Source organism: Leptonychotes weddellii, chromosome 12 (assembly GCF_054177405.1).
Source record: "Leptonychotes weddellii isolate Sample4059 chromosome 12, ASM5417740v2, whole genome shotgun sequence".
In the NCBI taxonomy this organism is placed as follows: Eukaryota; Metazoa; Chordata; class Mammalia; order Carnivora; family Phocidae; genus Leptonychotes; species Leptonychotes weddellii.
The window spans coordinates 79,658,026-79,673,731 of record NC_138380.1 but is presented as its reverse complement, the minus strand read 5'-3'; the positions used below and the strand labels follow the sequence as shown (position 1 = coordinate 79,673,731).

The following is a 15,706-nucleotide window of genomic DNA, read 5'->3' as shown; positions in this document are numbered from 1 at the left end:
GCTGCTTCCAGGCATAAGACAAGGAAGCCGGCCCAGAGCAGTGGGTCTTGGTACCAGCTTTCTGCTATAAACTGCAAAACAACATGTGGTTGTGGGACCACATTTCTGGGACGGGACAGCAAGCGTGGGGAGACCCTCCCCGGGAAGAACAGTGCTGGTCTGCATGGTTGGGCATCCCGGAAATTTGGAGTTTTGAAATTCGGTCATAGGCCTGAAATAAAAAGGCTCAGACATGGGCAGAGTGAATGCAGGATTCAGATGGAAACCAGGGAAAAAACAGAGTGATTGATTCCTTTTCTGAGAGGTCTCAGTGAAGAGTAGGGGGTACAAACTTTCAGATCCAGGGCGAGACAGCTGGGCGCAACCATTTTCATCCCGCGCCATCAGAGCTGAAAGCCTTTAGGGAGAAAAACAACCCCACCTAGTGGAGGCCAAGGGGCTGACCCCAAGCCCCACCCCCTGAGCCCTGGAGAGCATTTCCACTGAAACAAGTCCACCTGAGAATCAGTGCAGCAGGCCCCTCCCCAAGAAGACCAGCACAAACAACTAGATCGCACCAAGTTTATTGATCATAGAGTTCTGCAAAGCTTCACCTCTAGGGGAAATAGGATTGAGCTTCCTTTTTTCTTTTATCCTTTCTTTTATTTTTATTGTTTTTTTCACTTATTTTCTTGTATTTTCCAATTCCTTTTAAAATTTTTTATTATTAATTTTAAGTTTTATATGTATACTTTTCATATATATATTTTTTGTCTACTTTCATTTTATTTTATATTTTTTATTTTGGGATCTAAATTCTTTTAACAACAGACCAAAACACACTCAGAATCTATTTGTTGTTTTTGGTTTTTGGTTTTCTTGTTTTGTGTTTTTGTTTTTCTTGGTTTTTTTTCTTTTCTTTGTTTTTTGCTTTGTGTGTGTTTTTTGTTGGGTTTTGTTGTGTTGTTCTTTTTTCTCCTTCCTTTCTTTTCTGGATGAAAAAATGAGATGGAGAAATTCACCCCAAAAGAAAGAACACAAGGTAGAACTCATGGCCAGGAATTTAATCAATAACAGACATAAAATGTCTGAACTAGAATTTTAAACAACGATTTCAAGGATATTACCTGGGCTTGAAAAAAGCATGGAAGACCCTAGAGAATTCCTTACTACAGATATAAAAGAACTAAACTCTAGTCAGGTCAAAATTAAAAATGTTTAACTGAGATGCAAACACAAATGGAGACCATAAGAACGAAGATGGACAAAGCAAAGGAGCGAATCTGTGATACAGAAGATAAAATTATGGAAAATAATGAAGCCAAAAAAGAAGGAAAGATGGGGATGCCTGAGTGGCTCAGCTGGTTAAGCATCTGTCTTCAGCTCAGGTCATAATCCCAGGGTCCTGAGATCAAGTCCGATATCGGGCTCCTTGCTCAGCGGGAAACCTGCTTCTCCCTCTGCCTGCCCCTGCCCCGCTTGTGCGCGTGCACATGCGCTCTCTCTCTCTCTCAAATAAATAAAATCTTAAAAGAAAAAAAAAAAGAGGAGGAGGAGGTGGAGGGGAGAAGGAGGAAGAGGGAAGTAAAGGTAATGGACCAGGAAGGCAGACTTACAGAACTCAGCAACTTAGTAAAATGTAGTAACATTTGTATCTTAGGAGTCCCAGAAGATGAAGAGATAGATAAAGGGGCAGAAGGTTTATTCAAAAAAATTATAGCTGAAAACTTCCTAATTTGGGGAAGGACAAAGACATCAAAATCCAAGAAGCACAAAGAACTCCCATGAAATTCAACAAAAGCCAGCCTTCACAAAGGCATATCATAGCCAAATTCACAAAATACACAGACAAGGAAAGAATTCTGAAAGCAGCAAGGGGAAAAAAACGTCCTTAACGTACAAGGAAAGACAAATTAGTTTCACAGCAGATCTGTCCACAGAGATCTGGCAAGCCAGAAAGGACTAGAAGGAAATATTCAATGTGCAGAATGGGAAAAATATGCAGCCAAGAAATCTTTATCCAGCAAGGCTGTCATTCAAAATAGAAGGAAAGGGGCACCTGGGTGGCTCAGTCGGTTAAGCATCTGCCTTCAGCTCAGGGTCCTGGGATCAAGCCCTGCATTGGGCTCCCTCCTCAGCAGGAAGCCTGCTTTTCCCTCTCCCACTCCCCCTGCTTCTGTTCCCTCTCTTGCTGTGTCTCTCTCTGTCAAATAAATAAATAAAATCTTTAAAAAATAATAACAATAATAAAATAGAAGGACAGATAAAGAGTTTCCAAGACACGCAAAAACTAAAGGAGTTCATGACCACTAAACCAGCCCTGCAGGAAATTTTAAGGGGGACTCTTTGAGGGGAGAAAAAAAGACCAAAAGCAACAAAGACTAGAAAGGACCAGAGAACATCACTGGAACCAAATTATAGGTAACACAATGACACTAAATTCATATCTTTCACTCTGAATGTAAATGGACTAAATGCACCAATCAAAAGATACAGGGTATCAGAATGAATTAAAAACAAGCTCCATCTGTATGCTGCCTACAAGAGACTCATTTTAGACCTAAAGACACCTGCAGATTGAAAGTGAGGGGATGAAGAACCATCTATCACGCCAATGGATGTCAAAAGAATGCCAGAGTAGTCATACTTAGACAAACTAGATTTCAAACCAAAGTCTGTAACAACAGATGAAGAAGGGCATTATATCATAACTAAGGGATCTATCCATCAAGAAGATCTAACAATTATAAATATTCATGCCCCCAACGTGGGAGCACCCTAATATATAAATTAATAACAACAAAGAAACTCATTGATGATAATACAATAATAGTAGGCAATTTTAACACCCCACTTACAAGAATGGACAGATCATCTAAGCAGAAAATCAACAAGGAAACAATGGCTTTGAGTGATACACTGGACTGGATGGACTTAAGACATATATTCAGAACACTTCATCCTAAAATAGAATACACATTCTTCTCAAGTGTACATGGAACATTCTCCAGAACAGATCGCATACTGGGTCACAAATCAGCCCTCAGCAAGTACAAAATGACTGAGATCATACCATGCATATTTTCAGACCACAATGCTATGAAACTTGAAGTCAACCACAAGAAAAAATTGGGAAAGACCTCAAATATCAGGAGGTTAAAGAGTGTCCCATTAAGGAATGAATGAGTTAACCAGGAAATTTAAGAAGAATTTAAAAAATACATGGAAGCAAATGAAAATAAAAGCATGACAGCCCAAAACCTTTGGGAGACAGCAAAAGCAGTCCCAAGAGGGAAGTATATTGCAATACAGGCCTACCTCAAGAAGCAAGAAAAGTCTCGGGGCGCCTGGGTGGCTCAGTCGTTAAGCGTCTGCCTTCGGCTCAGGTCATGATCCCAGGGTCTTGGGATCGAGCCCCGCATCGGGCTCCCTGCTCGGCGGGAAGCCTGCTTCTCCCTCTCCCCCTCCCCCTGCTTGTGTTCCCTCTTTCGCTGTGTCTCTGTCAAATAAATAAATAAAATCTTTAAAAAAAAAAAAAAAGAAGCAAGAAAAGTCTCAAATATACAACCTAACCTTACACCTAGAGGAGCTAGAAAAAGAACAGCAAATAAAGCCTAAAGCCAGCAGAAGAAGGGAAATAATAAAGATATGAGCAGAAATAAATGATATAGAAACAAACAAAAAAAACGGTGCACCTGGGTGGCTCAGTTGGTTAAGCATCTGCGTTCACCTCAGCTCATGATCCCAGAGTCCCAGAATTGAGCCCCATATCAGGCTCCCTCCTCAGCAGGGAGTCTGTTTCTCCCTCTGCCCCTCACCCCACTCAAGCTTTCGCTCTTTCTCTCTCATATAAATAAAATCTTTTTAAAAAAATGAAAAAGAAAAAAAACCAGAAGAGATTAATGAAAATAAGAGCTAGCTTTTCGAAAAAATTAATAAAATTGATAAACCCCTAGCTAGACTTATCAAAAAGAAAAAAGACTCAAATAGATAAAATCATGAATGATAGAGGAGAGATCACAACCAATACCACAGAAATACAAACAATTATAAGAGAATACTATGAAAAAATGATATGCCAATGAACTTGGCAACCTAGAAGAAATGGACAAATTCCTACAAACTTACAAACTGCCGAAATTGAAACAGGAAGAAATAGAAACTTGAACAGACCCATAACCAGTAAAGAAATTGAATCAGTATCAAAAATCAAAAGTCTCCCAACAAACAAAAGTCCTGGGCCAGATGACTGGCATCCCAGGGAAATTCTACCAGACATTTAGAATAAGAGTTAATACCTATTCTTCTCAAACTGTTCCCAAAAATAGAAATGGAAGGAAAACTTCCAAACTTATTCTACGAAGCCAACATTACCTTGACTCCAAAATCAGACTAAGACCCCACTAAAAAGAAGAAATACAGGCCAATAGGCCCTATGAAAATGGATGCAACAATTCTCAGTAAAATACTAACAAATCTAATTCAACAGTACATTAAAAGAATTATTCACCATGATCAAGTGGGATTCATTCCTGGGCTGCAGAGGTGGTTCAGTATCCACAAACCAATCAACATAATACACCATACTAAAGGAAGGATAAGAACCATATGATCCTATCAATAGATACAGAAAAAGCATTTGACAAAATACAGCATTCTTTCCTGATAAAAACCATCAACAAAGTAGGGATAGATGGAACATACCTCAATATCATAAAAGCCATATACAAAAGACCCACAGCTAATATCATCCTCAATGGGGGAAACCAGAGCCTTTCCCCTACAGCAAAGAACAAGAGAAGGATGTCCACTCTCATCATTATTATTTAACACAGTACTGGAAGTCTGAGCCTCAGTAATCAGACAACAAAAAGAAATAAAAGGCATCCAAATTGGCAAGAAGAAAACCAAACTTTCACTCTTTGTAGACAACATGATGCTCTATGTAGAAAACCTGAAAGAATCCACCAAAAAATTACTAGAACTCACACATGAATTCAGCAAAGTCACAGTATATAGAATCAATGTGCAGAAATCTGTTGCATTTCTACACACTTATTTAATAACGAAGCAACAGAAAAAGAAATCAAGGAATCAATCTCATTTGCAACTGTACCAAAAACCAATAAGATACTGGGATAAATCTAACTAAAGAAGTAAAAGAGCTATACTCTGAAAACTATAGAACACTTATGAAAGAAATTGAAGAGTAAACAAAGAAAGGGAAACACATTCCATGCTCATGGATTGGAGGAACAAACATTGTTAAAATGTCTATAGTACCCAAAGCAATCTACACATTTAATGCAATCCCCATCAAAATACCACCAGTATTTTTCAGAGTTAGAACAAACAATCCTAAAATTTGTATGGAACCACAAAAGAGCCAAAGCAATTCTGAAAAGAGAAAACAAAACTGGAGGCATCACAATTCCAGATTTCAAGCTACATTACAAAGCTGTAGTCATCAAGACAGTATGGTACTGGCACAAAAACAGACACATAGATCAATGGAACAGAATAGAGAACCCAGAAATGGACCCGCAACTATATGGTCAATTAATCTTTGACAAAGCAGCAAAGAATATCCAATGGAAAAAAGACAGTCTCTTCAACAAATGGTGTTGGGAAACCTGGACAACATACAGAAAAATAAAACTGGACCACTTTCTTACACCATTCACAAAAATAAATTCAAAATGGATGCAAGACCTTAATATGAGACAGGAAACCATCAAAATCCTGGAGAACACAGGCAGAAACCTCTTTCACCTCAGCTGTAGCAACTTCTTACTAGACACATCACCACAAGCAAGGAAAACATAAGCAAAAATTAACTATTGGTATTTCCTCAAGATAAAAGTCTTCTGCACAGCAAAGGAAACAATCAACAAAACTAAAAGGCAGCCTACAGAATAGAATGGGAGAAGATATTTACAAATGACATATCTGATAAAGGGTTAGTATCCAAAATCTACAAAGAACTAATCAAACTCAACAACCCCCCCCAAAAAAATAACCCAGTTAAGAAATGGGCAGAAGATATGAATAGACACTTTTCCAAAAAAATTAATCTTTGACAGATGACAAAATTAATCTGAAAACAGATGAACAATGATATGAAGATATGAACAGACACTTTTCCAAAAAAAGACACTCAGATGGCTAACAGACACATGAAAAGATGTTCAACATCACTCATCCTCAGGGAAATACAAAGCAAAACCACGATACCATCTCACACCTGTCACAATGGCTAAAATAAACAACACAAGAAACAATAGGTGTTGGTGAGGATGCAGAGAAAGGGGACACTGTTGGTTGCACTGTTGGTGGGAATGCAAACTGGTGCAGCCACTCTGGAGAACAGTATGGCAGTGTCTCAAAAAGCTAAAAATAGAAATACCCTATGATCCAGCAATTGCACTACTAGGTATTTACCCAAAGGATACAAAAATACGGATTCTCAGGGATATGTGCACCCTGAAGTTTATAGCAACATTATCAACAATGGCCAAACTATGGAGAGAGCCCAAATGTCTACCAAGTGACAGATGAATGGATAAAGAAGATGTGGTGTGTATGTGTGTGTGTGTGTGTACACACATATACATATACACAATGGAATATTACTCAGCCATCAAAAAGAATGAAATCTTGCCATTTTCAATGACATGGATAGAGCTAGAGTGTATTATGCTAAGTGAAATAAGTCAGTCAGAGAAAGACAAATACCAAATGATCTCACTCATATGTGGAATTTAAGAAAGAAAACAGATGAACATATGGGAAGGGGGGAAAGAAAAAAATGAAAGAGGCAAACAAGCCACAAGAGACTCTTAATGATAGAGAACAAACTGAGGGTTGATGGAGAGGGGTGGGTAGGGGATAGGCTAGATGGGTGATGTGTATTAAGGAGAGCACTTGTTATGATGAGCACTGGGTGTTGTATGTAAGAGATAGATCACTGAATTCTACTCTAGAAACCAATATTGCACTGTATGTTAACTACTTAAAATTTAAATTAAAAAAAAAAAAAGATCATAAGGAAGAGAAAACATGCTTACAGTCCTGTACTCTAAAACTTCCATATATGAGGGGAGTCATGCATTTCAAACCCATGTTTTTCAAGGGTCAATGCACCTGTGAAAAATGATTTAAGGAATGTACAAAATAAACAGATGTAAAATGTAATGTCACATACATAAAACATGAAGGGGGAGAAGTAAAAATGTAGTGATTCTAGAATTTGTTTGAACTTAAATGACCATTAACTTAATATAGATTACTATATAATTAAGATGTTATATATGAACCTCATGGTTACCACAAACCAGAAACCTATAACAGATACACAAAAAATAAAGAGAAAGGGATCCAAGCATAACACTAAAGAAAGCCATAAAACCATAGAGGAAGAGAGCAAGATAAAAATAAACAGAAAAGAACTACAAAAAACAACTAGAAAGCAATCAACAAAATGGCAATATGAATAATTACTTTAAATGTAAGTGGCCTAATGCTCCAAGAGACATAGGTGACTGAATAGATTAAAAAAAAAATCCATCTGTATTCTGCCTACAAGAAATTCACTTCAGCTTAAGAGTGAAGGGATAGAAAAACATATACCATACAAATGGATGCATACACACACACACAGACACACACACAGAGCCAGGGTAACAATACTTATATTAGACAAAGCAGACTTTAAAACAAAGACTGTAACAAGAAACAAAGAAGGGCACTACATAATGATAAAGGGATCAATCTAACAAAAGGATGACAATTGCAAATATCTATGCACCCAACATTGGAGCATCTAATTATATAGAGCAAATATTAAAAAACATAAAGGAAAAATTTGATAGTAATACAGTAATAGTTGAGGACTTTAACACCCCACTTGTATCAGTGGATAGATCATCCAGAAAGAAAATCAACAAGGAAACAGTGGCTTTGACAACACAATAGACAAGATAGTTTTAACATATATACAAAACATTCCATCAAAAACAGAATACACATTTTTTTCAAGGGCAAATGTAACATTCTCCAAGACAGATCATATGTTAGGCCACAAAATAATTTTCAAAAACTTTTAGAGGACTAAAACCATATCAAGCACCTTCTGACTGCATCAGTATGAAACTAGAAATCAGTAAAACAAAAAAAAAAGGAAAAAAATACAAACACATGGAGGCTAAACAACATGATAGTAAACAACCAATGGATAAATGAAGACATCAAATAGAAATAAAAAAAATAACTGGAGACAAATGAAAATGGAAATACTACAGTTCAAAACCTTTGTGAGGCAACAAAAACCTCCCTTCCTTCTAGGAAGGAAGTTAATAGCAATACAGGCCTACATCAAGAAACAAAAAAATATGAAATAATCTTACCTTACACCTAAAGGAACTAGAAAAAGAAAGACAAAATCCAAAGTTAAAAGAAAGGAAATAATAAAGATCAGAGCATAAATGAAATAGAGACTAAATAAAGAGATTAATAAAAAGAGAATGAAAAATAGAAAAGATCAGTGAAGCCAAGAACTGGTTCTTTGAAATAATAAACAACAATGGTAAACCTTTACCGAGGCTCATAAAGGAAAAAAAAAAAAAACCAGAAAACTCAAAATTGAAATGTAAGAGAAATTACAACTTACACCACAGAAATACAAAAGATTATAAGAGATTGCTAGGAAAAATTATATGCCACCAAACTGGAAAACCTAGAACACAGAGATAAATTTCTAGAAATATACAATCTTCTAAGACTGAATCAGGAAGAAATAGAAAATGTGAATAGACCGATCACTAGTTAACAAAATTGAATCAGTAATCAAAAAACTCCCAGTACACAAAGTCCAGGACCAGATGGCTTCACAGGTGAAATATACCTAACATTTAAATAAGAGTTAATACCTATCCTTCTCAAACTACTCCAAAAAATAGAAGAGAAAGAAAAGCTTCCAAATACATTCCATAAGGCCAGCATTACCTTGATACCAAAATCAGACAAAGACACTACAAAAATAAAAAAAAATAGAGGTCAATATCCCTGATGAGCATAAATGCAAAAATCTCCAACAAAATATTAGAAAACCAAATCCATTACCAAATACATTAAAATTTTATTATTCACCATGATTAAGTGTGATTTATTCCAGGGATGCAAGGATGGTTCAATCTGAACAATCCACACATCCATCAACATGACACACTACATTAACAAAATGAAGGATAAAAATTATGATCATCTCAACAGATGTAGAAAAGGTATTTGACAAAATTCAATATCCATGGTAAAAACTTGACAAAGAGAGTGCTGAAAAAATGTATCTCAACATAATAAAGGCTATCTATGACAAGCCCACAACTAACATTATACTCAATGGTGAAAGGCTGAAAGTTTTTTCTCTAAGATCAGGAATGAAACAAGGATGTCCATTCTTGCCACTTTTATTCAACACAGTATTGTAAGTCCTAGACACAACAGTCAGATAAGAAACAAAAGGCAACCAAATTGATAAGGAAGAAATAAACTGCTATTATTAGCAGATCACATGCTATTTTATACAGAAAACACTAAAGACTCTCCAAAAAAACTTAGAATAAATGCATTCCATAAAGTTGTAACAAATGAAATTAATGTACAGAAATCTATTGTGTTTCTATATGCTTACAGCAAAGTTGCAGAAAGAGAAATTAAGAAAACAATCCCATTAAAATGCATCAAAGGGGCACCTGAGTGGCTCAGTTGGTTGGGCGTCTGCCTTCAGCTCAGGTCGTGATCCCGGGGTCCTGGGATCGAGCCCAGCATCGGGCTCCCTGCTCAGTGGGAAGCCTGCTTCTCTCTATATATACTCCCTCTGCTTGTGTTCCCCCTCTCGCTGTGTCTCTGTCAAATAAATAAATAAAATCTTTAAAAAAAAAACATCAAAAATAATAATATACCTAGAATAAATTTAACCAAGGAGGTGACACACCAGTAGTATGAAAATTAGAAGACACTGGTTAAAGAAATTGAAGATGACAAAAATAAATGGAAAGATACTATCTTTTCCCTATTGTATATTCTTATTTCCTTTATTATAGATTAATTGACAATATAAGCATGAGTTTAATTCTGGACTCTGTCCCATTGATCTTATATGTCTGTTTTTGTATTACTGCCATACTTTTTTGATTATTGTAGCTTTGTCCTGTAGTTTGAAATCTGGGATTGTGATACCTCCAGCTGTTTTGTTCTTTTTCAAGGTTGCTTTGGCTCTTTGAGGTCCTTTTGTGGTTACATACAGTTTTTTAGGATTAATTGTTCTAGTTCTATGAAAAGTAGTATTGGTATTTTGATAGGGATTGCACTGAATCTGTAGATCACTGTGGGTAGCATGGACATTTTAACAATATTAATTCTTAAAATTAATTTAATTAATTTAATTAATTTAAATTAATTTAATAATATTAATTCTTTCAATTCACGGTCAGAAATCACTCAACCCCCATTTAACAGAAAGTAAACAGATTACCAAAGTGATTTAGTACTTTACTCAGAGTGACCCAGACCAGGCCAAATTGGGATTCAAACCCAGGAAGTCTGGCTCCAAAGGTGACAGCCTTAACTACCACCCCATCTTGGTTCTCCATTAATCATATTGCCTCTGCAAACATGACACTTGTAAGTATCAGGTTATTAGGCTGGTTCCAGATCTGGAAAACCACACAGAGAAAAATTAAGAGAACTAGAGCTATTTAGCAAAGAGCAGAGAAAGCCAAAAAGGGGACATGATCATTATATTCAGATACCTGTCTCCTTCCCAAATTTCTTCCCTAACTCCATTTTTAATAAGAGGACATCAGTCTACCAAAGACACTGGGAGCAGCTACAAGGATCAAAAGAGTCTGAGATCTGAGAGACAGGGGCTGAGAGATGCGTGTAGCATGAGCAGAAGGCAATCTATAGCAGAGGACAGCCATAAATTAGAGCCTACTTGCCAACAGTCTTGGATCTTTATCTTCTAGCTTATTCATTTATCAAACACTCACGGGGTACTTACCCTGTGCACACTGTCCTCAGCACTGGGAAATGCCAAAGAACAAACTGCTCCCGCCTTCCTTCCTGATCTTATATCCTCTCTCCCTCTCCTGCTAAATCCACACTGGCCCTTCTGTACCACAAACCCTCCTGGATCTTTCCCCCCTCAGGACCTCTGCACCTGCAGTTCCCCATTCCTGTCATGTTCTGTTTCCTGTTCTTCAAATGGTTAGGGCATCCCTAACCACCCCATCTAAATAAACATCTGGTTGCTTGTCCCTACATCCCTTAATTTTCATCTTTGCACTAATGTGTGGGTTTTTTTTTTCCAATTTTTGTTTACTTTCTCCCCCTACTGAATTTAGTTTAATGGCATTTGTTTTTTCTTTTTCATTTTAAATAGGCTCCACACCAACACGGGGCTTGAACTCATGACCCTGAGATTAAGAGTCACATGGACTACCGGTTGAGCCAGCCAGGTGTCCCCAAATTTAGCTTAATGAAATCAGGAACTTCATCTGTTTTGCAGTCTTCTGTATTTGTGGATGTTTTGAATAGTATCTAACACATAGAAGTAGTCTATAAATATTTACTGAATATATTAATAAGCAAGAAATTATTCTTCCATTTTGGGGAATGTGTTAGCTTTGTTATTTTGAAAGCCAGTGGTTGCAAATTAGAGAAAATATAATGTGAGTTATGTGGTTGAGATAGCTAAGTATACAGCAACATCCAAACTCCTCTTCTTAGTAATAGGACTCCAGCTGGAGTTTACTTCCCCTGGCATCCTTTACAGCAAGGATTTGGTGAATGTGGTGTGGGTGGAAAAATGAGATGTGTCATTTCTAAGCCATGCCCTTAAAAAGAAAGCTAGATGGCACCACTGGTCCTTCCCCCCAACCCCTTCCACTACCCAGATGATGTCAGGATCTAAAGCAACCACTTTGGATCCAATGATGGAAATCTTATGTGTTGAGAATGACAGAGCTGCTTTGTCAGCCTTAAATAGCTTACCTCTGGAGTATTATATGGAGAAAAATAAGCTTCCATCTTATTTCAGGCACTGTATTGGGGAGGGGGTGGGTTACTTAGTTACAACAGCTAGGTCAGTACTCTAATAACAAGTCTTAAGTCTTTTTCAGCAATTGAGAGGGTCCTTTCTACACCTGGTCTGCCTCTCTCAGGAACTACTGCCCAAATACTATCTCCATATATTTTCATTTTTTAAATTTTATCCTTACCATCTTTCAAGTTAGGTTCTGTGTCCCACAACACATTGCATTTGCAACCTTCTACATGCAGAAAAGGAAAGGAAACACAGTGTGAATGCCTAGTAGAAGCCATTTACTATGCTAAATGCCTTGCCTGTATATCTTAATTCTCCCAATAGGTCTGTGCGTCCAATGTCGTTTCACGATTTTAAGTAAGAAACAGGCTCAAGGACATTAGGTGTTTTGTCCAAGGTCATACAGCTAGTAAGTAGCAGAGTGAGACTTCAAATCAGGTAATAGCCAAGTTGGCTCTTTCCACTACTCTCTGCTGATACCGTGGTATGCACAATGACTGAGGGCTTGCATTTGGGTTTTCAGATTTTTTTTTTTTGCTCTAACTTATTTTGTTAACTGAGTGACTTTTACTTGTTGATTTTTCCTTATGACATCTTTATCCAACCTTTATGGCCATGTTTGTTTGTTTTTTATAAATTGTGGTAAAATATAAAATTTACCATTCAGCTATTTTAAAAATTTTTAAATTTAATTTCTTTATTTAAATTCAATTAGCCAACATATAGTACATCATTAGTTTTTGGTGTAGTGTTCGATGATTCATTAGTTGTGTATGACACCTAGTGCTCATCACATTCGGCTACTTTTAAGTATATAGATAGTTTAGTAACATCAAGTGCATTCATGTTGTTGTACAACCATCCACCACTATTCACCTCCAGAACTTTTCCATCATCCCTGAAAAAATACGGGATGCTTCATGAGTTTGTGTGTCATCATTGCACAGGGGACATGCTAATCTTCTCTGCATTGTTCCAATTTTAGTACACATGCTGGCCAAGCGAGCACAGGGAGTTTTAAGTCATTGGTTTTCTCTTTGCTCCTTTCCTCCTTTTCTTTCTTCCCTTCTGTGACCTGCTGCCTGCTGCTTCCTAATGAACTGGAGTGTCCTAGTGATAGATGTGCCTGTTCAAAGTCAGGAGCATGAGCAAAGAGAAATAAACATAAAAGAGCCTGGCCTGGGTCCTATCTTCATCCTCTGCCCCAACCAATCCTCAGGGGTTTGAGCAAGGAAACAGGAAATTCACAAATAGCCTAATTTAAAACTCAATCATTTTGAAGTTTCTTAGCCCTTCAAACAGTAAGTTAGCAACTCTGACCTGCTCCACCCTGCATGACTCACTGTCCAGTTTCAAGTACTACCTGTTCCTCAGAGTTTCATCCTCATCTCAAGTCCAGGCCCTTTCTCCCTTTTCTCCTTTCCTTCTTCCTACTCTCTCTCTCTTCTGGAGGTCTTCCTTGTGTGCAGGAAAGCATGGCAGGGAGAAGGGTCCATGGTTTAAGGGGAGGAAACAAGTTTTGTGCAATTTTCTGTTTTCCGTGAAAGGCTTTTTCCATGAGAACATCAGCATTTGAGAGTGTCCTGTGTTCACTGTCCTCTCACTCCCTCGTGACCATTCCCTAAATCTCTACAAACATGAGAGCTGCTCCACTTCTCCAAAAAATGCTTTATCCCCACATATACTATTCATGGGAAGAGGCTCTGAGTTTAGTCTGTTCCTACCATTTGATTATTTGTTTATTGCGCTGATTCAACACATAAGCAAGCATTTGGGCTTCTAATTTATACTCTATGCAGTTTTGAAAGCCTAATGATTGGGGTGGAGAACTGGAAGCTATTGCTCTGTGGATTCCATTACCATGCTTGTGTGAGCCTGAACCTACTGCCTTCCCTTCTCTTTCACCCCACAGGGGGGATCTGGGAGAGACCCTGGGGTGCAGGTCAAGAAGCTCTGCCTCCACCCAGGATGCCTTCCAGGACCCAGTGGGAGCATCCTGCGGCTGTGCTGAGCCCATCAGGAGAATAGCAGTGGTGTAGATCCACAGGCCTAGTCCTTGAGAAACCAAAAATCTTATAGGCAGGAGCAATCAATATGCAAAGCTATACCTGCTATCAGTAAAAAGGTGAGCTCCTTTCAAAAATGAGTTTGCAAGAGTGATAGTAATGATTAGTGGAAAGTGGGGCATCAAGAAGGTCTTACTGGCTCGGATGGGACAGTCACCAGGGATGGCGGAGCGTGAGGATGGAGCAGGTGTCCGGGCTGCTGTCCTGGACGCTGAGCAGAGTCCTGTGGCTCTCCGGCCTCTTTGAGCGGGGAGCTGCCCGGCAGCCCCGGATCATGGAAGAAAAAGCGCTAGAGGTTTATGATTTGATTCGAACTATCCGGGACCCAGAGAAGCCCAATACTTTAGAAGAACTGGAAGTGGTAACAGAAAGTAGTGTGGAGGTTCAGGAGATAAACGAAGAAGACTGTTTGGTTATTATCAGGTTCACACCAACAGTACCTCACTGCTCTTTGGCAACCCTTATTGGGCTGTGCTTAAGAGTAAAACTTCAGCGGTGTTTACCGTTTAAACATAAGTTGGAAATCTACATTTCTGAAGGAACCCACTCAACAGAGGAAGACATCAACAAGCAGATAAAAGACAAAGAGCGAGTGGCAGCTGCGATGGAAAACCCCAACTTACGGGAAATTGTGGAACAGTGTGTCCTTGAGCCTAATAGCTGTTTTAAGAGCCACTTAACTTTAATTGTTTGATATTTTTGTTTAAATTCTTTGTAAAAATGTAAAAGACATGTTTAATACATAGGTGATTTGTACCTCAAGGCGTTTTTTTTAACCGATGATTTGCAAGCAAGATTTAATTATAAGTAGTACCTAGTTTGTTCAGTGTATAACATTCTCAGGATTTTTAACACTTAAGTGATTGGACAGAAAAATATTTTCTAGTGATTATGTGTCAGATGAGTTGCTATTTTTCTGATGCCTCTTCTGATAACTACTTTTCATGTCAAATATTTACTGTGCCCAAGTGTATTCAATTTAAATCATTACTCTGTAGAATAAATAAAACAGAGATGATTCTTGTAAAAAAAAAAAAAAAAGAAGGTCTTCCTTAGCAGAAAAAGTCTGCTAAGGTAGTTTCAGTCGAAATAATTATTCTTGTTAAATTTTATGGGGTGTTCTCATATTAACAGCAATACATATTCTTGGGAGGAAACTCCAGAAAATCATATATATATTCAAATCATTCTAATCCCACAATACAGAGATAACTGTTGTAAATATTTCTTTAAAAATTATTCTATTTAGGGCGCCTGGGTGGCTCAGATGGTTAAGCGACTGCCTTCGGCTCAGGTCATGATCCTGGAGTCCCGGGATCGAGTCCCGAGTCCCGCATCGGGCTCCCTGCTCGGCAGGGAGTCTGCTTCTCCCTCTGACCCTCCTCCCTCTCATGCTCTCTGTCTCTCATTCTCTCTGTCTCAAATAAATAAATAAAATCTTTAAAAAAAAAAAAAACAAATAAAAATAAATAAATAAAAATTAAAAAAAATAAAAATTATTCTATTTAATTTTACTTGGATTTAGCAGGAAAAAAGGTGAAGTGAAACTAAAGGAGCT

The 15,706-nt window shown here is 37.8% G+C and overlaps 1 protein-coding gene, 1 long non-coding RNA gene and 1 other non-coding gene across 3 annotated transcripts in view; 1 reads left to right on the top strand and 2 right to left on the bottom strand.

Moving 5' to 3' along the window:
* Nucleotides 1-15,706, bottom strand: part of LOC145716598 (uncharacterized) — a 121,854-nt gene that overhangs the window by 43,079 nt on the left and 63,069 nt on the right. The gene's annotated exons all lie outside the window — the stretch shown is intronic.
* On the bottom strand, nt 12,985-13,091 carry LOC115940558 (U6 spliceosomal RNA). The gene has a single exon (XR_004075295.1). It is a non-coding gene; the product is annotated as a U6 spliceosomal RNA (small nuclear RNA).
* Nucleotides 14,291-14,856, top strand: LOC102742375 (cytosolic iron-sulfur assembly component 2A). Its single transcript, XM_006732194.2, has one exon. It carries the CDS (start codon nt 14,327-14,329, stop codon nt 14,840-14,842), a length of 516 nt encoding a protein of 171 aa, XP_006732257.2. The 5' UTR covers nt 14,291-14,326; the 3' UTR covers nt 14,843-14,856.